Raw genomic sequence first — 26,306 nt, 5'->3', positions numbered from 1 at the left:
AGTAATTTTCTTATTTGAAATAACACATTCAAGTCAGAATTACCACTATTTTACCTTAAAGTACCGGTATACATTATTATTATTATTATATTTAAATGTGCAGTATTCCTGCATAGAGAAAGCTACATTACTGATTTGATATGTCAATGCCTTACACAGGGGCAAAAGGAAAACCAGCACTTCATGCTTCATATTTGAGAAAATGATCATCATGATTGCTACAACATCTTTTAAAATATGGATGTGTTTGTTTGCTTGACATTTTAAAAATGGTGGCACTTTACAAATATATAATTTCTCTAGACAAATTATTGAAATGTTTCTTTATGTGTAGCCCCTGAACCAGCAAGGGCTGGCCTTAACTTTGATGCCTGGGGTGAAAAACCTAATTAACAGAAGTTTGTACTATTATGCATATGTCAGGGGGCTCCCACAGGGTCCATGGGAGGAGGTGGAAGGGAGATCGGGATACAGGGAGCCCCGGCCCCTCCTCTCCAGTAGCACCTCTTCCAGCTGGGAAAGCAGCAACGCCTCCAGTGGTGAGGAGAGGGAGCTGGTCAGCACGGGGAGGAGGGGGCTCAAGGATGCTGGCTTGGAGCCCTCGCACCACCTTCGCCCAGAGGGCTCAGAGAGGGAGACGCCACTTCTGTCGCCCCAGTTACACAGGGGGCTCAAACGCAAAGAGGGTAGGAGGAGATTGGGGGTGCCTAAGATATTTTGCTGGGCGCGTAACCGGAAAAGGGCACTCCCGGATTCTGCTAGTGACTGAGACAGTCATGAACTTGTAGCTCTGCACTGTACATAATATGCACCATAAACCTGTAAATGTCAGGTTGGACTTTGGCGTCGTTACTCGTGCGCAACCACCACACGATCCTTACAGCATAGTACAAAAAAGTGGTTAAGGCCTTCTCCTCCCCTCAGTGCTTTAACTCCTCGAAGTTTTCAATTAGTGGACAGTATCCAGACAGATAAAAGGGACCCAGGTGGCGCTGTGGGTTAAACCACAGAGTCTAGGGCTTGCTGATCAGAAGGTTGGCGGTTCGAATCCCTGCAATGGGGTGAGCTCCCATTGCTCGATCCCAGCTCCTGCCCACCTAGCAGTTCGAAAGCACATCAAAGTGCAAGTAGATAAATAGGGACCGCTCCGGCGGGAAGGTAAACGGCGTTTCCATGTGCTGCTCTGGTTCGCCAGAAGCAGCTTTGTCATGCTGGCCAGCTGTCTGCGGACAAACGATGGCTCCCTCGGCCTATAGAGCGAGATGAGCGCCGCAACCCCAGAGTCGGACACAACTGGACCTGATGGTCAGGGGCCCCTTTACCTATCCAGACAGATAACAGTACAGTGGTACCTCTACTTACGAATGTTTCTACTTACGAATGGAGCTCCGTCCGCCATCTTGGATGCAGTTTAGATAGGATTTTTTTCTACTTATGAATTTTTAGATAGGGTTGCTTTGACTTACGAATTTTTTCTCCCAATGCATTCCTATGGGATTCGACTTACAATTTTTTTCGACTTATGAATGTGCGTTCGGAACACATTAAATTCGTAAGTAGAGGTACCACTGTACTATTTCACACAACATGCCCAATTACTTACTGAATCTGCTGCTTCAAGATGTGGTGAACGTCATAATTTAAATGGCTTTAGGGGATCAGACAAAATTGTGGTGGTGGAAGAGGTGTTCCCATGGTTGCTAGTCATGTTGGCTTAAATGGAATTCATGCAGTTCAAATCAGTACACTTGGGAGCAAGAGGAGGTGAAGTGCCTATTTCCTATATTTTTATCCTGTTTTTCAAGCAATTGTCTCCCCAAGTGGCTTGTGTGTGTTTTTTTTAAAGGGTCCTGCTTAAATCAGGTCTGACTTTCAAACTAAAAGGACAATACACACAAGGAGAGAGGAAAGGTAGAGGGGGTAGGGTATCAGTTCCACAAGGCTAGTCCAGTTCTGGCCAGGCCAATCTCCCCTGGATGCTGCCCTTGCTTGAAAAGGCAATTAATTAGTGACTTGTTTCTTTCACCAATGGATGGGGCCAGAGTGCTCAAGTGCCTGTTGCCCTAGTTCCCCCTGCTTCTACAGTCCCAGGACAACTGGCACTTGAAGCCAAGTACTCTTCTTGGCTTTAGCCAGTGGGTGGGGCCAGGCTGGTCTCTCCCTCCCCTTGTTTTTTTAAAAAGATTTCTTGATTAACAAAGGTATGTGCAGTGTCTCTTTCTCATGCTTTTACATGTATCATTTTTGCAAATCAGTTTCATTTGTTGATACACTGGGGGGGAGGAATGAGGTGGATAGGGGTGGGAGGGAGGGGGGTGGGATCGGGTAGTGATATTTCTATTTTACTTAATATATGTAGGGTTTGATCCAAAACACCCACCCACCCCACTCACACATGAAAACAAAGACCACCACAGCCAATCACAAATGAACAACCACACCCTAGGCCAGGCATCCCCAAACTGCAGCCCTCCAGATGTTTTGGCCTACAACTCCCATGACCCCTAGCTAACAGGACCAGTGGTTGGGGAAGATAGGAATTGTAGTCCAAAACATCTGGAGGGTCGAAGTTTGGGGATGCCTGCCCTAGGCCAACCCAAATCTCACACACCACCAGAACACAAGCGAACAAAAGAGAAGCTGCACAAGCAACGCACATCTCCCTCCCCTTGCAGATGTTTTGGCAGAGCCACCTTCCATTCCCTACAATCCCTGTTGCCTTCCAGCTCCTCCTTGGTGGGCTTCCTGCCATCCCAGTCTGTCCCACAGGGTCCCTGCAGGACAAAAAGGAGGAAGTGAGTGACTGAGAGTAGTGTTGGCTCCCTATTTGTGGGATGCGCTCCTGTGCTGCCAAATGCAGCGGTTCTTTTTAAAGATATCAGGACAAAAGGAATGAGGAGGTAGAAGGTGAACCAAAGAACCTTTATTACAGAAAACAAAACATACACACCCAATGTCCCCAATCTGCTCCCCGGAGCCCCTCAACTGGGTAGCAAGGACATGCAACCTATCTTGGTTCTCCTCCAGGCAGGCTCCCTTCCCATCCCAAATGCCTGCCTTTTATAGAAAGCATTCTCTTAATTGGCAACACCTGTGGTCAACAAGCTCTCTTCCCTTAAAGAAATATCCACACAGAAGCTAAATTTGGGGTGCAGCTTGGCTATGGGGAGAACTCCAAGACATGCCATCTTATCTCCTCGTCACAGGAAGGCTCGCCAGGTGCCATCATTCTATCTACAGGTACAAGGCAAAAGCTTTCCTCTCTAACAAGGCCTTTGTCCTTTACTTCTCCTTCCTTTGAGAAGTAGACAGGAGGTTTTTAATGTATTTATTCACTGCTCCTTTGAGGACAGGAGGGCTATAAATGTAAGCAAATGATAACTGGGTGCATGGATGTATCTCTTCTGGGTGTGTAGAGCATCTCTCAATCTCAGAGTCATGGGTTGGAGCCCCACGTTGGGGGAAAAGATTCCCGCATTGCATTTGGGTTGGACTAGATGACCCTAGGAGTGCCTTCGAATTCTACAATCCTAGGATTGTATCCTGGTCTCGCCCTCTGGCGTCTGCTGTTAAGACAGACCATTCTACTCCCGGCCTCGCGGCGGCAGCAAAGAACACCTCCCGGCCAACCCCGCGGGCTCTTGGGGTTCGCGCATGCGTAGAGCGCAGCGGAGGCGGGACGTTCCGGCTCTTCCCTTGGCGGGGGGCGGAGCCGAGCGGAGTCCCCGGATAAGGCCAAGATGGCGGCGGCGCTGCGGGCGCTGGAGAGGCTGTGCCGCGTCGCCCTCTTCCTCTCGCAGCTCTACGTCCTCTCCGGGCGGGGTGAGTGCGAGGACGCGGGAAGAACAGGCCGGGCCGCACCGCGGGGGAAGTCGCCTGCTATTGTTAGCTGATCATTTATGAGCGCCCACTAATTAACATCGAAGAGGTGCTGGGGCTCAGGGGGTGTACCCCCTCCCTCCCCCCCGGCCATTTGGGGCGGGGCCGTTGCACTCTGCACGCGCTCAGGGGCCCTTTTGTTCTCCCTGGGGGCGGAGGGCGTCCGGGCCTTGCTTCTCCCGGCCTGGCCCGGGAAGGGCTCCAGGCTCCCGGCTCCGTTCCGCTCCCTCCCGAAGGCTCCCAGGGCCTCTGCCGTGGAGCGGTGTCCCCGGGGTCCTTTCTGGTCCTTGGCTCCCTTGCAGGGACGGAGGCCTGGCCTTGGGGCCCCGGGAGAGCTCCGTGGCGCAGAGGGGTTTCTCCCCCGGTGAGTGTCGTTGTGCTCCGTTGACATTTGCCCAGAAGCAGAGAGAGAGGGAACCTGTCCTTTGACTGCAGCTCCCGCCATCCTTTGATCGCTTCCCCTGCGGGTTAGAATTACGAGGCTGGAACAACCTCTTTTAGACTCCTAAATGGTGCTGTGTCATTTTCTCAAAATCTTAAGAAAACGGGTCTCTGCCCCATCAGGCTTGCACTATAGAAATTGGCATTGAGATGATGGGAGTGGGGTGGAGAAACAAGAAAGGAGAGCGAAATGGAGTAGGGGGAAAGTAATGTTTTTATTTTGTTAATATATACCGTACCTGGGTTTTGATATGGTGGCGGACACAGCCTTTCTTGTGTTTAAGTATTACCTGGTAGCCATAGGTGACCAGGAATTGCATGCAGGGAGTGAGGGGGCTAATGGAGAAGGGATTTCCCCAGTAGGCCAGTAAACATTTTTGCATTTTGGTGGTCTTATTTACAAAGCTAAGTTAAAGGGTATGCCTCTGAATACTAGTTGCTGGGAACTGTGGTTGGAGAGAATGCTGTGCTCGGATCCTGTTTCCAGGCTTCCCATAGGCATCTATCTGGTTCAGATAGAGAACAGGATGCTGGACTAGATGGGTCTTTCTTGTGATCCATCAGGGCCCTTCTTGCCTTACTCCTGAATCTGATTATGAGGACTTGCAAAGCTATTATATTCAAGTCAGTCTTTGGGGCTTCTCACTGCTCTCCGTTGCTGTGATTGGCAGCATTGCTTTAGGATCTCAGCTAGAGAAAGGTCTTACGCAGTCTTGCTACTGTAGGACTTTTTAAAACAAGAAATGTCCAACAAAGACAAACGTCTCAGTTGTTGCGCTGCGCATCATTAAGAGACCTTGAAAGATCTGAGAGACCTGTTGCCAAGGGTGCAAATACCAGGCAATTTTTCTTCTCTCTCTTTTCCACAACCCAGCACCTTAATTCGAAGTAGTGATACTGTTGTGTAATTTAACTTAACCGGCTCATGGGTCTGAACTACCCACCCTTTTAAAATTCAAATCGAAATAAGTGTGGAAAGATAACAGTACTACTTCTTGGACTGGAGGTCCTGGGTTAGGGTGAGGAAGATGAGAAATACAGGTGAAACTCGGAAAATTAGAATATCGTTGAAAAGTGCATTTATTTCAGTAATGCAACTTATTTTTTATTTTTCTTTTAATTTTTACATATGCTTTCTTTTGGAAATTCCACAGTAATAAAACAAATAGTTACAATAATAAAAAAATAAACATCACTATTGCATTTCATTAATTACATTCCATTTATACATGACCCGCCTAACAACAAATAATTACAATTACAACAAATAAAGGCTTGACATATCTTGCTTTGCATGTCATGGATCTATCTCACATATTGGTTTCACCTTTTAAGTGGCGTTACTGAAATAAATGCACTTTTCGACGATATTCTAATTTTCTGAGTTTCACTTGTACATTCTGAGGGACAGCACTGTTACAGAGTAAGAGTTCCCTGGGCAGAGAAAGTCACTCAGTACAGCACTGGCAACTAGTCTCTAGAGGAGGAGTGTACTGAGCAATTCAAGCCACTTTCTCTTACCAGCACCACTTACTTTTGAACACACAAGGGATTTGAACCCAAGCCTGATGCTCTGGACCACACTGTTGCTTCCAAGTCGTAACTAAACATGCTTTGAATCCTGTTAGTATTTTGTGTTTCTTTCCCCCCCACCCCACCCCCAGGATCACTGAGCTTAGAACACTCTCATCCACAAGCTCAGCTGGCAAAGGTTGCAATAGTACCTACAAGCACACACATTCCAGTGTCTAAAGTATCAGGTATGTATTTTTTTCCCATTCCGTCTTGTACTTCTTAGAATGAAAATGTTTGTCTTTGTAAACCTTATTCTGCACAGATCTTTAGAGGTTTGTGAGATATATTTGCCTACAGAACAGCTTATTTCTGAAGGACTCTCCGTCCCACTTCTTCCATGTAAAAAAAACCCCTAATTTCTAGAAACAAATTATCAAATGTAAGAAATAGGAAATTAGGGCTTTACATTTGCTAATGAGAGAAGACACACCATTCTGTTATATTTTGATCCTTAAATCTTAAGTTCCTAGTATTTTGCAACTCAGGGTCTCTCTTGTGAACACTGCCCCAAGCTGCACCAACAATCTGTTCCACTTGTGATACTATATAATGTGGCCTTTAATGGGAGGGAAATGGACTCTTTGGTCCCCTGTACAGGAAACAAAAACATAAGAAGAGCCCTGCTGGATCTGATCAAGGGTTCATCTAGTCCAGCATCCTCTTTCCCGCAGTGACCAACCAGATGCCTCTGGGACGCCCACAAGTAGGGCAGGAGTAGCCACTCCTCTTGTTGTTTCCCAAAAGCACTTATTCAGAGGCATTTCTAACACTAGAAGCAAAAGCTTTTTCTGCGGATGAAGCCCATTGAGTGACTCAAGGAAACAAAAATAATTTTCTTGAACTTAAAAATGAAGGAGGTCTTCCATTTGGAAACAAAACAATTGTACCCTGCAGATAAAGAAGCTGTTATCTCCTACTAAGAGCCAAAGAACACTAATGAAACTGAAAGGTGTTGCCGCCAATTGAGCAGAGGAGCCAGCATGAATTATTGTAAGCAGGTCTGAATAAATACTCATGCATGTGATTACAAATACTATCACCATGTGACATTGATAAATGCCAGAGTACTTTCTCTTTTCACTTTCCCTTGTGTGAGACCATCCCACTCCATGGATGCAGCTCCTATTTGTATAGCAGCTATGGTACACAAATGTGTTTCAAAATATCCAGTAATATTTCTCAATACTTACCTGACCTTTTTTGTTTGTTTGAGTATTAATATAGCCAATTCTATATAGCCTATGAGTCAGTCACTTGCTTTTTCATTTGAATATGACCCATAACTCCCCATAGAAATGTATCGGAATTGTGAAAAATGCTTGGGTTCTGCAAAAGGTCCCCAGTTCTGTGCCCATCTTTTTCAGGCAGGGCTGGGAAAGACACCTGTCACTGTGGACCCTCCAGATATTGCTGGCGTACAGCTCTCAGCTTCCCTGACCATTAGGCTTGCTGGTTGGGACTAATCAGGATTGGATTCCAACAATATCTAGAAGGTCACAGAGCATTCCAGTGTAGACAATACTGAGCTAGATGGTCTAAAGTTCTGGCTCAGTTTAAGACAGTCATATCTTCCTAATCCTAAAAAGAACTTACATGGAAGGGAGACCCATTAAATTCTTTGGACCTTACAGTGGATCTTAAAAGGTAAAGGTAAAGCGGCCCCTGACCATCAGGTCCAGTCGTGTCCGACTCTGGGGTTGCGCCGCTCATCTCGCTCTATAGGCCGAGGGAGCCGCCGTTTGTCCGCCGACAGCTTCCGGATCATGTGGCCAGCATGACAAAGCTGCTTCTGGCGAACCAGAGCAGCGCACGGAAACACCGTTTACCTTCCCGCTGGAGCAGTCGCTATTTATCTACTTGCACTTTGATGTGCTTTCGAACTGCTAGGTGGGCAGGAGCTGGGACCGAGCAACGGGAGCTCACCCCGTTGCAGGGATTCGAACCGCCGACCTTCTGATCAGCAAGCCCTAGGCTCAGTGGTTTAACCCACAGTGGATCTTACTCCTGGGTAAACATGCATAGGCTGCACATTACTAAAATAGGTGAAATGCAAATTGAGCAGGTTAGGAAAAAGTAGTTGCTTAGGAATTCGTGTTCAGCAACCTAGGAATTTCAGATGTTTTGTTCCCTAGCCTTTTTGTGAGGAAAACTGAAACTTTTGTTCTTACCAGATTTTAATTCTTCAGACGCCACAGCGACCCCATCATATATGACCCAATGCCCTAGTAATGGACTGTGCAGCCGACTGCCTCCAGGATGTATGGACTGTGAAACAAATTGCTCCTGCATCTATGGCAAAACTGCTGTTTTTGAATGTAAAGCCAGATCCCAGGTCCACTGTGTTGTAAGTAGAATGCTTGTTCATTTGTAATATGAACATGAATCTTGTGGAAATATTATTCCTTGCTTGTTTGAAGGAGAATAATCGCTTTGTAAAATATGTAATTGAATAGATACCATATTCAAGAGATGCTGGATATACATGAACGAGATAATAATAATAATAATTTATTTACACCCCGCCCATCTGGCTGGGTTCCCCAAGCCACTCTGGGCGGCTTCCAACAAAACATTAAAATACAGAAATCCATCAAACATTAAAAGCTTCCCTAAACAGGGCTGCCTTCAGATGCCTTCTAAAGGTCTGGTAATTGTTGTTCTCTTTTACCTCTGGTGGGAGGGCATTCCACAGGGTGGGAGAAGGCCCTCTGCCTGGTTCCCTGTAACTTGGCTTCTCGTAGCGAGGGAACCGCCAGAAGACCCTCGGCGCTGGACCTCAGTGTCCGGGCAGAACGATGGGGGTGGAGACGCTCCTTCAGGTATACCGGACCGAGGCCGTTTAGGGCTTTAAAGGTCAACACCAACACTTTGAATTGTGCTCGGATACGTACTGGGAGCCAATGTAGGTCTTTCAGGACCAGTGTTACGTTATATCGGCGGCTGCTCCCAGTCACCAGTCTAGCTGCCGCATTCTGGGTTAGTTGTACTTTCTGGGTCACCTTCAAAGGTAGCCCCACATGAGCGCATTGCAGTAGTCCAAGCGGGAGATAACCAGAGCATGCACCACTCTGGCGAGACAGTCCGCGGGCAGGTAGGGACTCAGCCTGCGTACCAGATGGAGCTGATAAACAGCTGCCCTGGACACAGAATTGACCTGCGCCTCCATGGACAGCTGTGAGTCCAAAATGACTCCCAGGCTGCGCACCTGGTCCTTCAAGGGCACAGTTACCCCATTCAGGACCAGGGAGTCCGCCACACCCGCCGGCCTCCTGTCCCCCACAAACAGTACTTCTGTCTTGTCAGGATTCAATCTCAATCTGTTAGCCACCATCCATCCTCCAACCGCCTCCAGGCACTCACACAGGACCTTCACTGCCTTCACTGGTTCTGATTTGAAGGAGAGGTAAAGCTGGGTATCATTCACATACTGATGGACACCCAGCCCAAACCCCCTGATGATCTCTCCCAGCGGCTGCATATAGATGTTAAAAAGCATGGGGGAGAGGACAGAACCCTGAGGCACCTCACAAGTGAGAGCCCAGGGGTCTGAACACTCATCCCCCCACCACCACTTTCTGAACACGGCCCAGGAGGAAGGAGCAGAACCACTGTATGACAGTGCCCCCAGCTCCCAACCAGTCTAGACAGTCCAGAAGGATGTTATGGTCGATGGTGTCAAAAGCCGCTGAGAGATCCAGCAGAACTAGGAAACAGCTCTCACCTTTGTCCCTAGCCCACCGGAGATCATCAATCAGTGCGACCAAGGCAGTTTCTGTCCCATGATGAGGCCTGAATCCTGACTGGAAGGGATCCAAATGTTAACAAGTGCTGAAAAGAGTGTATAGATGCTCTAAACCAGTTGGGAGGTCCTCAGTGCATGACCTACGATGGTCCAGGTCAGGCATCCCCAAACTTCGGCCCTCCAGATGTTTTGGACTACAATTCCCATCTTCCCCGACCACAGGTCCTGTTAGCTAGGGATCATGGGAGTTGTAGGCCAAAACATCTGGAGGGCCGCAGTTTGGGGATGCCTGGTCCAGCTGCCACAGTCTAGAAATGGCCAAAGCTATTAGAAGGCACTCCTAGCCACTAAGGTCACCTGGGACCTTAGTGACAGATGGATCCAGGAGACCCCCGGACAACAAGCCCACTCCTTCGGGGGAAGTACATTCCCCACCCAAAGCAGGCAATTGACCAGTTATACGGACTCAATAAGTGTTCACAAATTGTGCATTGGTCTTGTCAGGATTCAGACTCAGTCTGTTGGCTGCTATCCAGCTGTCTGCTGGAACTGTCCCTGAAGAGGAGACCAGAGCAATGCCCCTGATACTCATTTCTTTCAGACAGTATAGGTAGATGCCATGCTCCCTTGTATCAGAAGCAGGTGAGAGATCAAGCAGAAGCAGCCAGGTCCTTCCCTCGATAAAGGTCGTCCATTAGGACACCCAAGGTAGAGTTGGTCACTAACCCAGATTGGAATGAATCTAGACAATCAGTTTCCTCAAATAATGCATGCAGCTACACCAGTTGAGGGCGAACCTTCATGCACCTGTTGAAGTCTAATCCAGGAAAGCTTATGCTTCAGTATATTCCCACAGGACTTTCTTTTTTGGCACATAACAGCTCATGTGTTTGACTTTGTGCTTGCTTAATTTAGTAAAAGTATCTAGAACTTAGGTGCTCTCAGCATCCAAAAAATCAAGTGTATTTGGTGATTCTGTCACACTCCTGTAAGTGCTCTCTGGTTAACCTGTGTATTATTTCTGGAAGGGTGAGTTAAGATTTCTGATTCTCATGCAGGATGAGAAGAACAATCGCCCAGAAACTTTCACAATCAACATGACTTGCCAGCTTTGCTGGCAGCTCCCTCCATCAGATTATGTCTGTTCCAATCCTACAAACTGCAAAACGGTCTCTTGTCCACGAGAACGATATAGTGCCAATTGTACAGTGCGGGATCATATTCATTGTCTGGGTAAGCAATGCCTTGGTGTTTGTGTTTGACGTGGTGGGGAGAGGAAAGGTGTCTTTCTGAACAATATTATTCACTGTTTCCAGAGCATCGTGTTCGGACCAAGTTATTGTGGCTGATAATTTTGTAGTAGGAATATACAAGTCAGAAAAAGTTTGGGATCTTAGGTTATGACTAAGCTTATTAAATGAAGTAAGATACATTGGTCTAGGCATAGCTGTTATAACCTTCCCTGCCCATGCCCACCACTTTGCAGCAAGAGGATAAAGGTAAAGGGTCCCCTGACCATTAGGTCCAGTCGCAGACGACTCGGGTCACGGCGCTCATCTCGCTTTATTGGCCGAGGGAGCCGGCGTTTGTCCGCAGACAGCTTCATGTGGCCAGCATGACTAAGCCGCTTCTGGTGAACCAGAGCAGCGCACGGAAACGCTGTTTACCTTCCCACCTATTTATCTACTTGCACTTTGACATGCTTTCGAACTGCTAGGTTGGCAGGAGCAGGGACCAAGCAACGGAAGCTCATTCCATCTCGGGGATTCGAACCGGGATTCGAACCGCAGATCGCAAGCCCTAGGCTCTGTGGTTTAACCCACAGTGCCACTCGTGTCCCTAGAGGGTATTGTAATGCAAATCACCAATCCCATTGTTCCTGATAAAGGTTTTCTCTCACACACCCCCAGGGGGTTCCTATTGGCCCACAGTTATAGTAATATGATACCATGATGGTCATTTGGTGTTAGACAGTATAGTAACTGTCTACCTTCCTGAAAGTTTCTGGTTATTAGATGATTGCTGGACCTTACTGCAATAAATAATCACAACCAACTTGTGCAGACACTAGGCAGAGGGGAAAGCCTTGCAGGTTATCAATTATGTGTGTTGGCATCTAATTTAGTGGTAAGTAGCTGTTGAAAATGATGGGTGAGCCACCTCAACATGAAAAGGATTCTGATCCGGGATCTTGTCCTTATGACGAAAATTGATCAGTTGTGAAATTACCTCTTTGACCACCCTTGGAATTCAACAAAAGAGGAGATCTCAAAAAGGCTCCTGAGTAAGATGGTCTCCCTGAAGAATTCCATAAAACTCTTTTAACAGATGTTTTGGTGGCAAAAATGCCAGACTTCGGAGCAATGCAAAAAATAATACTAATGAATAAAAAGGGGAAGATGCAACACTGATAACAGGTCAGCCTTTATCACTCTTAAATCAGGGCTGTAAAGTATTTGTCACAGTTTTTGCAATAAGATCAATTAAGATAATTTCGAAGCGCACACTGCCAACCTAGCAGGATTCATTATGCAGCACTATTCCTATTTGTGGTCTTGGCTTTATGATTTCAATGTCTGTTTATTTTAAGGTAACCGTACTTTTCCCAAGATGCTTTATTGTAACTGGACAGGAGGCTATAAATGGTCAACTGCCTTGGCTTTAAGGTAGGAATAGGATTACCTGCTTTCTAAATTTCTAAATAAAATACTTTCTGTTTTGGACTTGATGTTTGGTTAAGGGAGTCTGGTTACCGGTACTTTACTTTGTCTTCAGGCAGTTCTGAAGCATGCTGCCTGTCCTGAGTCTTGGAAGTAGAATGGGATACTACCAGTATTTTGTATTAAGGTGTAAAAATAAGTGCAGTTTTCATTTTTTAAAAAATCACCGGTAGCCTCATTTAAAGTAGATGATTTTTCAATTCAATATTCAATATACTTTATTCGACCGATAGTCAGAACAAAAACATTTCTCAATACAAAGATAAACATATAAAACTGAAGGCATCAGGGGGATACATAAAATATAAAAATATAAAACTGAGGACATCAGCGGGATACATAAAAATATAAAAATATAAAACTGAGGGCATCAGCGGGATACATAAATGGGGTATGACCGCACTACTAAACCTCTTACAGGTAACCCGCATCAAGACATGGTAGATGATTTTGTAAGTCAGTGTTAATCAACTTCATTATGCTATTTGTCAGGTACAAATTTAAATGCTTTGCTGTAGGCATCAATAATGGATGTCTGAATTTGGACAGCTTCTAAGACATAATTGTGTTGTTTTTGCAGCATCACACTCGGAGGTTTTGGAGCTGATCGTTTCTACTTGGGCCAGTGGCGAGAAGGCCTGGGCAAACTTTTCAGCTTTGGAGGCCTGGGAATCTGGACTCTCATAGATGTACTGCTCATAGGCGTTGGTTATGTGGGCCCTGCTGACGGTTCACTTTACATCTAACCATCAAGGCAAGAAATGTCAGAGATGGATGGCACTTGGAAACACACAAACTGGACTTCAAAAAGACAGCTAGGAGCACTTGTTCCATATTTCACATATATTTAATGTACAGCATCTGTACTTAGACTGCCTTTAACTTAAGGTGAAATAAATGAATGGATCATTGGATGATGGGGGTTTTCTGGAGTTTGTTTCCTTTTGGCTTATTAAATGCACTTAATTTTTTTCTATGAAAAAAGGTGTTTTAAGTTGTGCAGTTCTGTTTCTTGGACAGATGTAAACTAATTCACTACATGTCTAGCAAGTTCCCTTTTTATCTCCTGCATTCAGTTATTTTTTATTTCTGAGAAGGGTACATGCAGTGTATGTGTTAATTTGACTTGATACTTTGGCTCCTACAGGACTGAATGTTACATTATTATTGCTAGATAACCTTAGAAGTTGAGTCTTCTAATATGATGACTAATAAAATTTTCTTTCACCACACCTATTTCCTTTAATGCTTTTCCTTTTCCTGTATGGGCTCTTCCCTTTGGACCATTGGACCCACTGGTCTCATCTGCTCAATCTGCCATTTGTATAGTAGAGGGGCAGACACCTGGACTTAAGCTGTACAGTGAAGCCTTTTATTTATGGCCCACTTGAATTGCCACAGCAATGCTGGAGGCAAGTATAGAAAAGCAGACTTGGCTAGAACCATTAATTTAACACAGAGTCTGCTCTGGCCACTTCCGCTTCTTTGTCCTCAGATATAAAACTTGGGAGGACCCAAAGTTAACATTCAGGCTCCCATATCCTGTAAGAATAAGAATCAATGGGGCAAAAGCCTTCTAAGGCTGATGGGAGAAAGGGATGGAAGACTCCCATGTCTTTCACAACTGCACTTGCAGCTCTGTTCTCCCAGCCATTAGGATGCAGGGGGTTCCCTCAGCCTGGAAACCAAGATGGGAGCCGCACCCCAGCATCAAATTCAACAGGCCTTAGCTCTCCAGGAGTCTTGTTACCTTTACTCAGGGGTAGGCAACCTAAGGCCCATGGGCTGGATGCGGTTCAATTGCCTTCTCAATCCGGCCCGCAGATGGTCTGGGAATCAGCATGTTTCTACATGAGTAGAATGTGTCCTTTTATTTAAAATGCATCTCTGGGTTATTTGTGGGGCATAGGAATTTGTTCATTTACCCCCCCCCCCCAAAAAAAAAAAATAGTCTGGCCCCACACATGGTCTGAGGGACGGCTGAAAAAGGTTGCTGACCCCTGCCTTTACCTCCCCCAGGCATTGCTGAGGACAGAGATTGCAGGCCTTTTCTCCTCTCATGCTGAGAATCAAAGCAGCCCTGCCTGGCAACCTGTAATGTCACCTGGATTCTGGGTTTTTGTGTGCAGTGGTGATGCAGCAAACCTCTGGACCTGTGGTCTTCCTGGTGGGGGTGGGGTGGGGGTAGTCCCTCTAAAAAACAACAACCCAGAGCATCTGTGGGACTGATCCATCTTTTTGTGTCAGTCACACAGCAAAGTATGGGACTATGATTTTTATGGCTCAGTCTATAAGGGCAGTGAGGATTTGAGCACTTCGCAGTGCTTGCAGGAAAACCCCATGTAGAAATGGCACCGCCCCAAAAAAGTGCCAGATGGTGATTCTTATTTTTACTGGTTGAAGTCTGTAGAGGCAGAGATGATAGTGATATGACAGTAGCGCTGAAAAATGCAGTCCTCCTAGGTTCCGGCTTCCGCCAAAAGCTCCTTTAGCAAGCCTGCCTTGCATCGCACCGCAGGCTCCACAATCCGGCTAACGCAGCTGCTGCTGCTGCTCTCGCCTCCGAGGAAGCGCTGTAGCTGCAGGACTACTCTCGAGTAAACGTCGCGGGGCAGCTTTTCGCCAGCAAGAACGGGAGGCGGCGCTGCAGAACCGGCGCCCGCCCCGCCCCCCCCCGCTTGCGTCCCGGAGAAGGAAGGGCGCCTTGGCAAGCGGCGGCCGCGGGCTCGGCGGCGGCTTCCTTCTGGGGGTCTCCGGGAGGCGCCGGTGGCGGATTCGTGCAGAGGCAGCTCGGCAGATGCGCCACGATGGCGGCGGAGCCCGAGGGAGCGCGCCGCTTTTACCAGGAGCTGCCCAAAGTGGTGAGGTTGGGAGCGGCTCCTGCCTCGGCCGGGGAGCGGGAGAGAGGCAGGCGGGGCCGCCGGGGCCTCCGCGCTCGGCTTCCGGCGTTTTCCGGGACGTTCAGCCCCCGAGGCGCCTCCAGGCTCGTCTCCCGAGACAGACGCTGCCAGAGGGGTGGCGGGGCGAGGGGCGGACCAGGCCCGGGAGAGGCCGCCGGAGGAAGCTCCCTGGGTGGTTGGCGCCGGTCGCTGCCTCGCAGGATTGTCGCGGGGATGAAAGGAGGAGCAGGAGAACCTTGTACTGTATGCCGAGAAATAATAGGCAATAAATAAGAGTCCTCTGCTCTGCTGCCTTCCAGAAAGCACCCGGCTGGTGAAGGCTGCTGGCCTATTGGTAGAGCGCATGTCTTGTTTGCATGCAAAAGGTCCCAGGTTCAGACCCTGGTTTCCCCAGGCATAGGACCGAGAGGGTCAATGTTCACAATCCCTTTACTGAGCTGGGTGGATCAATAGTTTGTCTTGGTGTAAGACAGCTTCTTAAGCTTGCTAACCCTCCATTTTTAAACCACCCAAGTTAGTGACCTTCACTGCATGCAGTTAATTCTGTAAGTGAATGGTTCATTCTGTAAAAAACCATTGTTATTTTTTTAATCTTTATTAAATTTAAAATCGATATAAAACAAAACAATCTTCTAAAGTACAAACAAAATCAATACATACATAAATAATAATACAATTTCAAACAAAACTTACTCCATCTTCTCAAATATATCATAAACTTGTCTTATATATCTTCCATTCTATCTTCGCATCTTCTTTTGTAAATCGACTTCCCCTTCTCTTCTATCCTGACTATGAAATTATTTATCTTCCTACTGCTTCCATTGACTTTCCTCCTTGGAATACTACAAAATATTGGTTTCAAACCCAAGTTCTTTTAAATATACTCCAAATTTTTCCCAGTTGTCAATAATTTTTTTATTGGAACCGCCCCTAATCGAATTCGTCAATCTAGCCAAATCAATATAACCGATTAATTTCTCCTGCCAATCTCTAATGGTGGGTACTTCCTTACTTTTCCATAATTTTGCAATTAAAATTCTCGCCGCCGCTACTGAGTATAAGAATATCTTTTCATCTTTTTTTGCCACTTCCTCTTCAACCATTCCTAATAGGAAAGATTCTGGAGTCTTCTTTATGTTGTATTTAAATATTTTCTTTAATTCTTCTAGTACTCCATTCCAGAAAGGTTTAATTTTTGGACAATGCCACCAGATATGTAGGAACGTACCTACTTCTCTTTCACACCTCCCACAATGATTGTCTTTAACTTTATACATTTTATAAATTTTGACCGGCGTCAAAATTTCTCTAATTGTTTCTGACGCCGTAAATTTCCATGTTACACTCCAGAGTTTTTCCCATTTATCCATTTCTATTGTTTTCCCTAGATCCATTGCCCACTTCGTCATTGTCTCTTTCACAACTTTATCCTTCACTTCCCATTCTAGAATGGTGTTCTACACTTTTGATATGATTTTCCGTTCACTATGTAATAGACTTTTTTCAAGTAGGGATGGTTCCGACATAAACCCTCCTTTTTTCATATCTTCTTGAAACCTACTATTTAATTGATAATATTGGAGCCACCCTGCCAATTGTTGCTTAACATCTTCATATTTTTTAATTTTAAATACCCCTTCTTTTTCCTCTATTAAGTCCTTATATTTTATCCATTTTCCATCATTATTTACTTTTTTCACTGTTATTATTTCAATAGGTGACAACCATTTTGGTGTCTTCGGTTCCATCAGGGGTTTATGTCTTTCCCATACCTTCAATAGAGATTTTTTAATAACATGCGTGTTAAACCCTTTATGTATTTTTACCTTTTCATCCTGCAAATAGGCATGCCAACCACATTTGTTTTGAAATCCTTCTAGGTCTAATAGTTCATGGTTTTCCAAGGTGATCCATTCCTTTATCCAAAGGGATGTTCACAATCCCTTTACTGAGCTGGGTGGATCAATAGTTTGTCTTGGTGTAAGACAGCTTCTTAAGCTTGCTAACCCCCCATTTTTAAACCACCCAAGTTAGTGACCTTCACTGCATGCAGTTAATTCTGTAAGTGAATGGTTCATTCTGTAAAAAACCATTATTTTTGTCTTTCATGAACCTTTTGCTACTGGAAGGAATTTTTTTATTTTGTTTCTATTGCCAGTCAGTTCCAATGGATGATGAGAGAGGATTTATTTATATATCCCATGTAGGAATTTCTTCCTGTGAAGCATCTTGAAGCTATCTATCAACTTTTGTTGATCCAACCGCTTCTACTTCTTGTGACACCCAGAAGGCTGTCAAGAGGAGAATGCAGCCTTCATGCTTAAAAAAGTCCCCTGCTCTTGTGTTGTGCAGGCAGCCAGAAATAAGAACTCACAGCTTAAGGTTAAGGAAGGGGCGGGGAGGTGGTGTTTTTAAAATGCTTCTAATGAAATATGGGGGGAGCTGAGCTCGTATTTGCTTCTGAATTAGGAGCTGCATGCCCACCTGAATGGCTCCATCAGTTCTGCTACCATGAAGAAATTGATGGCCCAGAAACCAGACCTTCAGGTTCATAATGGAATGACCACGATTAACAAGGGCAAGAGAAGAAGCTTGGAAGAGTGAGTATGTCTTAAGCCTGAGCCTGGAATTTCTTAGGTGAACCATCTGCCTGGCTGCCTCCTCCCACAACATATCCCAATCCCACCCTCTGCACCTCTTGGTCAGATGGAGAAATCCCTGAACTGCAACTCCAGCCTGGTGCAAGGTTGCATATGATAGCAGCAGCAGCAGCTGACCTTCAGATGAAGCATAGACCTGATTCTGCATCCTCACCCCCTAATTCCCGGCCAAACTCTTTGTTCGGCACTCCTGTTCCTCCTGCGCTGCACAGGCTGTAGCAGAGAAGGGATGAGGACCTCTGCATCAGCATCCAAGGGACCAGTTCTTTTGATGCCTCTGTTCCTTGAATGCTTTCATCCCAGCTGGTCATTAGAACAACTTGTAAGAGCTTGAACTTTAGGTTTGTTTCTTTCCTCCTCCCTCCCTATCCATTTTCCTTTTGTGTTGAGTCTTTTTAGATTATAATGTTGATGACAGGTTGTCTTCCTTTTTATATTTTATATTTATATCATTTATATATTTTATATTCCTTTTATGTGTACATTTAATTCAGAGGTGCATGCGTGTGGGAAGGGGTGCATGATAAATGCAAAAATCTATTTGAAACAAAGGTGATATCTGGAAACAAGTTCAAAAGGCTGATTTTTTTTGGGGGGGTGCCACTTTTTTCCTTTGTTTTGATGAATGCCTTTTCATTGCAATTCTCTTTTTAACCTTTTGTTTCTTTAGGTGTTTTCAGATGTTCCAGATCATCCATCAGATTACCAATAGGACTGAAGACATATTGATGGTAAGCTAACTCAAACTTAATTTTAATGTGTGTTCTCATAGCATGGAGCTTCCTGCAGCCAATGGGAAGCCGGCCAGCATCGCGGAAGGCGGTCCCTGCTCTGCTGCCTGCCGGTTTAGCGTGGCGCACGGGAGCCGATCAAGGAAACGGTGGGGGTCCATGGGCCGGTTCAACGACCCCCATGGGCCGCAGGTTGCCAACCCCTGGTGTAGTGCTTCAAGTGTTGGACTAGGACCCGGAGACCAGGGTTCAAATCGCTACTCAGCCATGAAGCGTGTTGTGTGACTCTCAGCCTTACGTAGCACAGGGATGTTGGGGGGATGAAATGGGGTGGGGAGAACTAGCCATGCCACCGTGAGCTCCTTGGAGGGAAGAAGGTGGAATAAAAATGCAGTAAGTAAATACATAGAATAGCATAGAATTAGTCTCTTGCTGGTGATGAAAAGGAATCAATCACTGCCCCAGCATGGGGCTCTTTTTTGTTTTGTATTCTGGGTGTATTACTTATATATATTTCTGCTTTTCTTCCACCCTTCCCTTTAAGGAGCTCAGAGTGGGGAACACAGCCCTCTCTTGCCCTTCCTAACTCAGACGTTATCCTTGGAGCAGAGCAGGTTTAGACTCGGGGATCATCACTGGCCAAAGATCAGCTTACTGGCTGAACAGGATTTGAGGCTGCCTTGTGTGTGCTGCTTTGAGACTGATGGACAGAAGAAACAGAAAAATATTAGCATGTAAGGAGTGGTTAAATAAAGGAGGAGCTGGAGCAATTATTAAAAATCAGTGAAGTGGTATGTAGCTGAATTCCAATCGTCAATAAAAATTAATTCTTAATGGATGGAGTCTTTTTAGAGGCATGGAGATGAATACAGACTCATGTCTTACTATTTCACAATTCACATTTCAGTATTTTTGAAGTGTTAGGATTGTAAATGAATTGTATATGAAGCATAACTTTTATATCCTAGATTTTGCATATATTTATATTTAATGATAATTGTTTCTGAAAAATAGATTCATGGAACCAGGTATGTGAGTGAATTTCAGATTTGATTTTTTTTCCGGGGGGGGGGGGGCATGTGTGTTAAAGCTTTGAAACGATGGCGGCGTGCTTTGTGAATAGCCTCTAGGTTCAAAATACCACTATAATTTCAGGTAATAAAAGATGTTGTCCAGGAATTTGCTGCTGATGGAGTCAAGTACCTAGAGCTAAGGAGCACACCCAGAGATGAGCCGACCACCGGTAACGAATGGATTTCCCTTTCAATTTATAATTGCCTGCTCTTTGCCACTAAGCACCCCGACCCCCAAGTTCACGTCCAAGAAGAAATGCTCTCCCCTCACCAGGATTTGGGGAGAGTGGAACATCCAAATACCTTACAACAGCCACTCCCTTCCAAGCTTGGCAGCTCCAAGTTCTTGCCTTGAAGAACCTGCTCGCCAGCTGACATCATAAGGCAGGGGGGAAGGGCTTCCCTAAAAGGCCCTTGGGGACCAAAGGGGAGGCCAGGGCTGGTGGAGGTTCCCCACCTAGATTGCTCATCTAGGGTGAAAAGCAGTCCATAACTATTGGGAATAGATTTTATTTATTTCATTTCATTTCCCTTTTTAATTGGGATACACCAGCTTTCTACATTGCTATACACAAGGCATCTTACAAGCTGAAGAAACGAGACTATATGAGAGCACACATCTTTAATAACTAAATGGCATAGAGAGGTTTTTGGTGCAGTGGGCCGGACTGGACCGGGCTGGGTATGAATAGCCTCATGTCGTGCCCTTTCCTGGAACCTCCTGGCTTTCAGGATGGAGCTAAAGCCCTGCCATTTTTTGACCCCAGTGGCTTTCTGCAGTAATGCAACTCTGGCTTGGCAAATGTCCAGCCTGTTTTTGCGCTTGAGTGCTGTGAAAAGAAAGCAAGGGGGTTGTGGTCTGACCTTTAGTGATATATGGATTGGGGCATGACTGTGGCCCAGGCATAACAGGAAGCAAAACCCTGGGGTAGCCATGAGTGTGTTTGTCACAAACACTTTATATCTTCTGTTTGAAAGGAATGCAGATCTTCTCTTCATAGGTATGACCAAAAGGACCTATGTGGAAGCTGTACTTGAGGGTATAAGACAATGCAAGGAAGGTGGATTGGATATAGATGTTAGGTAAGTTTGTAAGCCAGATGCCTTTTGTTTTAAATGCCACTGATTCTAGTGCTCAATCCCCAGGAAAGGATTCCCAGAGCTTGTCTGGTGTTTGCCCTGTCTCCCTAGCCTTTTCTGCAAGAGGAGCCCCACACACTTGAGCAGGAAAAGAAGTTGGCTGCCATTGTACAATTTTCGACCCAGACCAGTCCCTACATCGCAATCCTCATTTGTGAGCTGATGGTTGCTACTTCTGCAATAATATGGCTATCTATATTCTAGGTTTCTGTTATCTGTGGATAGAAAAGGAGGACAAACAGTTGCCAAGGAAACAGTCAAACTGGCCGAAGAGTTCCTGCTATCCACAGATGGAGTGGTGATAGGCTTGGACCTCAGTGGAAACCCTTTGGTAAGCTTTCTTTGAAAAGAAGAAGAAAGAAACACCTCTGCCATCACCCAGACTATCCTATGTTTCTATCATGATTCAAGCCAGCCTTGGGACCTTTGGGTGAATGGTGGGAAATAAATAAATACGTAAGTGGATGCTGGGACTGCTGGCTCAAGCTGAGCAGAGTTGTAATGCAAAACAGCTGGAGGGGACCAGGTTGGTGGAGGCTGTTTTAAGGCTTCTGTTCACCTGTTTCTTAAGAACCTAAGAAGAGCCTGCAGGATCAGGCCAATGGCCCATTTAGCCCAGCATCCTGTTCTCAAAGTGGCCAACCAGGATTTGAGCACAAGACTCCCCTCCTCTCTTGTGGCTTCCAGGAGCTGGCATTCAGAAGCGTTACTGCCTCTTGACTCTGGAGGCAGAGCATAGCCCTCATGGCCAGGAGCCCTCGATAGCCCTCTCCTCCTCCATGAATTTGCCAAACCCCTTTTTAAAAGCCACCCAAGTTCCATAGTTTAACTCTGCACTGCTTAAAGCGGCACTTTCTTTTTATCTGTCCTGAATCCTCCCAACATTCGGTTTTTCTGGACGCCCACAAGTTCTAGCCTCTCTCCACATTCTCCATGACATGCATAATTATATAAACTTCTTTCCTAAGCTATATTTTTGCTTTACCTTCAAGGCAGGACATGGGAAGGACTTTCTGGAGCCTCTCTTAGAAGCGAAAAAAGCCGGGCTGAAGCTGGCATTGCACCTTTCAGAGGTAACGTTCTGCTGCAGGGGCTTGCGTAGGAATGCTCACTGAACAGCTTCTCAGGCTAAATGTGGCAGCAGGATTTATTTATTTTAAGTGATGTGTGCAGGGTTCCCTGCATCACCTGGAAGGCAGGTTGTCTTTGCCATCAGCACAGTGCTGGCAGGCCGCCATGGCCTCCATTTCCGCTGCAAAGCCGCAGTGTGAGAGTCCCGCCTATGTAGGGGCCACCTGTTCACTTCGCACTGGTAACATGGGAACTGTGCATGGGCAATAAATAAATAAATTTGTAGTAAGCGGCTGACTACAAGGCTTACAATCTAAAAAACAAGACACGCAAGGGGAAAGGGAGAGGGAGGGAAGAGGAAAATCAAACCAGTTTCTAAATAGCAGTTCCTGGATTGGCCAGCCGGCCTGGTTCTGGTTCAGGGAATGAGGTCCCTGGCGGAGTTAGCCCTGCTTCCTGTCTCTCCCACTGGGACAGTCAGGTGACAGGGGAGGGGAGGAGGCAATGGAGGGATCTTTGATCTTTCCCCAAAACTTTTTATTTCTTCCTTCAAGCTGGCAGCTTGAAACGGCAAGCTGCGGTTCCTGTCCGTGGGTAAATCATCTACTTCTTTTTTGAATAAATTTTGTTACAATTTAAAAAGAGATATACAAAGTTTATTATCAAATATCTTTTTTTATCCAGACTAAAACATTAATCTAGATAAAAAACACAGATACAAAAGAAAGGGAGAGAGAGAGAACAAAAAAATTAAGAAAGTTAAGAAACTAAGGAACTTACAATTCTTCATCTGTCAGCAAAATATATAAACATTATTCAACTCATCCACTCCAATCTAACCCCCAGCATGGCCACTTTCTATAAACCAACATTATCTCCAGCCTTCAAACCAAAATGCCATTATTTCTTTTTCTTTTTCATGCAAAAGGTCTATGAGAGCTTTCCAGTCTTTAATAACAGTGACTTTTCTCTGATTAAACGTGTCAATTTTGCCATCTCAGCCTAATAAGTCTAATAATTTTAATAACCATTCCTCCATTGTTGGTAATGATTAATCTTTCAATCTTTGTGTATATAGGTTTCACTGTCCTAATCATATATTGGAACAAAGTTCCATAGTGTTTATATATATATATATGTCAGCCATATGTCAAGAATGCTTTGATGGTGTTTCCTGCTTGGCAGGGGGTTGGACTGGATGGCCCTTGTGGTCTCTTCCAACTCTATGATTCTATGAGGGGATGAAGGTGAGCAGGGGGGAATCATGGCAACATGGGGGGGGGGGGGTTCTTCCTTCATCATGATACTGGAACCCAAAGGGGGTCATCCCGCAAAGCTGAATGGTGGATTCAGGGCGGTCAAAAGACAGTGCATAGTTAATCTGTGTGTCTTCTCTCAGATCCCAAACCAGGAAGAGGAGACCAGGCTTCTCTTGGGCCTACCACCTGACAGAATTGGACACGGTACATTTCTTCATTCTTCATCCTTGGCCTCAGGGGATCTTGTACAGCTGGTTCGGCAAAATCACACACCCCTAGGTAAGGAAAGGCGTTGAAGGAAAGATTGAGGGTCCTTGGGGTTCACTTTCCCTTTGCCATTTCACCCTCAGTTGGCAGAGCTGATAACTGTGGCTGCGGCAGCATTTTCTCAGGCCTGGCAGAGGCGAGTCCCTGGTGAGAGAGGAGGGAAGGAAGGTGGCTAGTGCTGACCGCCGTTGGTTCTCTTCTTCCTTCTTCACAACGTCCACATCAAACATGCCGTTTCTAGCTTCACGAGGGGATTTGGGGACACTTCCACTGGGAAAAGCCTTTCTTTAACGCAGGGCCAGTTTCCATGTGGAAGGCCTCTCAAGCCAGTGAGGTATGAGGTGTTCCATGCCACGGGGGTGCCACATGCCACTACTGGCACCATCTCATGTTGAGTCATAGAATCATAGAGTTGGAAGAGACCACAAGGGCCATCCAGTCCAACCCCCTGCCGAGCAGGAAACACCATCAAAGCATTCCTTTGATGTGTCCCCAGACACAACCAGAGCAACACCAAGGCCCTCAGACTGGGGTCTGCTTCTTTGTCTTCACTGCTACACTTCGGCCGGAATGAGGCTTTGCTCATGCGAGATGACCATGTCCGCTTTAGGGCAAGTTCTTTCGCTGGCCTTCCCCTGCTCGCTCTCCTCATTTGACCCCTCCTGAACCAGACTTCTCTCGTCTTTCTCAGAACTCTGCCTGACGTCAAACCTCAAAAGCCAGACGGTGCCTTCTAGCGACCAACACCACTTCAGATTCTGGTACAACCTGGGTCATCCCATCGTGCTTTGCGTAAGGCACTCTGCGCTATCCAGACACACAAAGATGCCAGGGTAGAGAACCTCTTCACAAACGATAGGGAGACCCCCACTGACATGTTATAATAGCCTTGCTTCTCTGCCATAAGAAGATGAGCCCTGCCAGATCAGGGGGAGCTATCCTGCAGCACTGTGATTTCCCACAACAGCCAATCAAATGATATTTATTTATTACATTGGGGGCCCACTTTTTTTCTCCATAAGCTCAAGGTGGCATCCTCATTTTTACTCCACACAACAACCCTGTGAGTTAGGCTGAAAGGCCCAAGGTCACCCAGTGGGGATTCGAACCCAGGTCTCCCAGGTCCTAGCCCAACACTCCAACCTTTACGCCATGCTGCCTCCAGGAAGTCCATGAACAGGACATGAAAGCAACAGCCCTTCCCTCTACTTTGTATCTAGCAAGCAGCATTCACAGGTATGCTGCCCCTGGGCATGGAAGTTCTGCTTGCCCCTCGTGAATGGCTGCTAGTTGAGCCATCTCATCATGGCCTGTCTGGCGCCTCCCACACCATTCTGGCCTCACGAGCGACGGCCCTCAGCACTGACATCAGGAACAGAAAGCTTTATATAAAAAGTATTTTTGGAAGGCAGACTACATTGTTGGCTAGGAAAACATTCTGTGATGCAGTCCTTTAAGTGCCCAAAGCCTATAAAATTAACTCTCTTACCATTTTCTTTTACTGCCAGACGGACGACAAGGGGGTTTTTGCGACCGACTTGAGCCAGGAGTACCAGCTGCTTGCGGACACATTCCAGCTATCCAAAGCACAGATCTGGGAACTCTCCTACAATGCCATCAACTGCATTTTTGCTTCCAGTCATACAAAAACGAAACTGAAGGAGCAGTGGCATCAACTGAAACCATCTGTGCTTGAATAGCCATATCAGACCGCCAACAACTATGGCACTCATGCTCCATGCGCAGTGTTTTCTTTTTTTAAAAAAATGTATTTTTTATTAAAGATTTTTAGTTTACAAAAGTATGTGCAATATCTTTATTCAAGTTACATTTTCTACATATCAGTTTCATTTGTTGAGACGTTAGTGTTATATTAGGAAGAAAAGGGGGAAAGAGGTGGGGGATTGGTGAGTGGGGGTGGGGGTGGGGGTGGGGTCGGGTGGCAATGTTTCTATTTTACTTAATGTATGTGTGGGGTTTTGTGTCAGCGTCACTTGTGCGGGTTCTCTTTACTATTGCTTGTGTTCCTTTGGTGGTGAGAAGTTGGGGTTGGCCGAGGGTGTGGCTGCTTGTGATTGGCTGTGGTGAACTTTGTTTTCATGTGTGAGTGGGGTGGGTGTTTTTGGATCAGGTTAGCCATATTGATTGATTCGTATGCTGTTGGTGGATTCTTGTCGTTGTCTTGTTGGGCTGTGATAAAAGGGAGCCACACTGGGGTGAAGGCGTCTTCTTCTACTTGTCCCCATGTCAGTTTTATTTATTGGTTAATTTTTCTAGTAAGGCTGTTTCCCATACTATTTGGTACTATTTGCTTACTCCTGACAGGTCCCTCCAGTGTCTGGTTATGATGTTTCTGACTGCTGAGAGTAGGTGGGTGATGAGTTCTTTGTGATGTGAGTGAGAATTATTGTCTTGGAAGATGTTTAGTAGGGCCAGTTCTGGGGTGATTTCTAATACTTGCTTAGTTACTTTGCATATTTCTCTTATGGTTGTTGTCCAGAATAGTTGGATTTTGGGGCATTCCCACCACATGTGGAGGTATGTGCCTGTGGCGGTGCACCCTCTCCAGCATTTTGGTGAGGTTCCTGGGCGTATTAGCGCTAATTTCCTTGGTTTTAAGTACCACCTGTGAGTTTCAGAGTGAGTTCTTTCCTTTTCATTGATCTGGATTTAAAGGGAGGTTTGTGGGATTTTGGAGTAGTATTTTGTATATGGCAGATACCATCCCTTTGCCGTTTCCCTTTGTTGTTAGGAGGTTTTCGAAGGTTGTCAGGGGCCTAGTTGCTGCTGATCCCTGGGCCTTCTACTTCTATGAGTCACGTTCCTCCATACATCTGGCTCCTGT

General features: G+C 45.9%; 2 protein-coding genes across 8 annotated transcripts; both read left to right on the top strand.

Annotated features, from left to right (window-relative positions):
* Window positions 1–3,718: 3,718 nt before the first annotated feature.
* Window positions 3,719–13,589, top strand: TM2D3 (TM2 domain containing 3). 2 transcript variants are annotated; one of them, XM_035130755.3, is made up of 6 exons: window positions 3,719–3,822; window positions 5,985–6,080; window positions 8,082–8,239; window positions 10,696–10,870; window positions 12,228–12,303; window positions 12,938–13,589. In XM_035130755.3, the coding sequence occupies exons 1-6, from the start codon at window positions 3,741–3,743 to the stop codon at window positions 13,101–13,103; spliced, it is 753 nt and encodes a 250-aa protein (XP_034986646.2). In that variant the 5' UTR covers window positions 3,719–3,740; the 3' UTR covers window positions 13,104–13,589. The 2 variants fall into 2 exon arrangements, with proteins under 2 accessions (XP_034986646.2, XP_034986645.2); XM_035130754.3 differs by having other exon boundaries at window positions 8,067–8,239.
* Window positions 13,590–15,044: 1,455 nt separating this feature from the next.
* On the top strand, window positions 15,045–25,262 carry MAPDA (N6-Methyl-AMP deaminase). Of its 6 annotated transcripts, XM_088657296.1 has the most exons (11): window positions 15,045–15,218; window positions 17,468–17,642; window positions 17,730–17,860; window positions 18,591–18,651; window positions 19,807–19,894; window positions 20,726–20,807; window positions 21,069–21,195; window positions 21,857–21,937; window positions 23,335–23,473; window positions 24,153–24,253; window positions 24,970–25,262. In XM_088657296.1, exons 2-11 carry the CDS (start codon window positions 17,577–17,579, stop codon window positions 25,159–25,161), a joined length of 1,068 nt encoding a protein of 355 aa, XP_088513422.1. In that variant the 5' UTR covers window positions 15,045–15,218; window positions 17,468–17,576; the 3' UTR covers window positions 25,162–25,262. The 6 variants fall into 6 exon arrangements, with proteins under 6 accessions (XP_088513422.1, XP_034986640.2, XP_034986643.2 ...); XM_035130749.3 differs by lacking the exon at window positions 17,468–17,642; XM_035130752.3 differs by lacking the exon at window positions 17,468–17,642 and having other exon boundaries at window positions 24,153–24,294.
* Window positions 25,263–26,306: the final 1,044 nt, after the last annotated feature.

Source organism: Zootoca vivipara, chromosome 13, assembly GCF_965207765.1.
Source record: "Zootoca vivipara chromosome 13, rZooViv2.hap1.1, whole genome shotgun sequence".
Taxonomy (NCBI): domain Eukaryota; kingdom Metazoa; phylum Chordata; class Lepidosauria; order Squamata; family Lacertidae; genus Zootoca; species Zootoca vivipara.
This window is presented reverse-complemented; position numbering and strand designations above follow the sequence as displayed.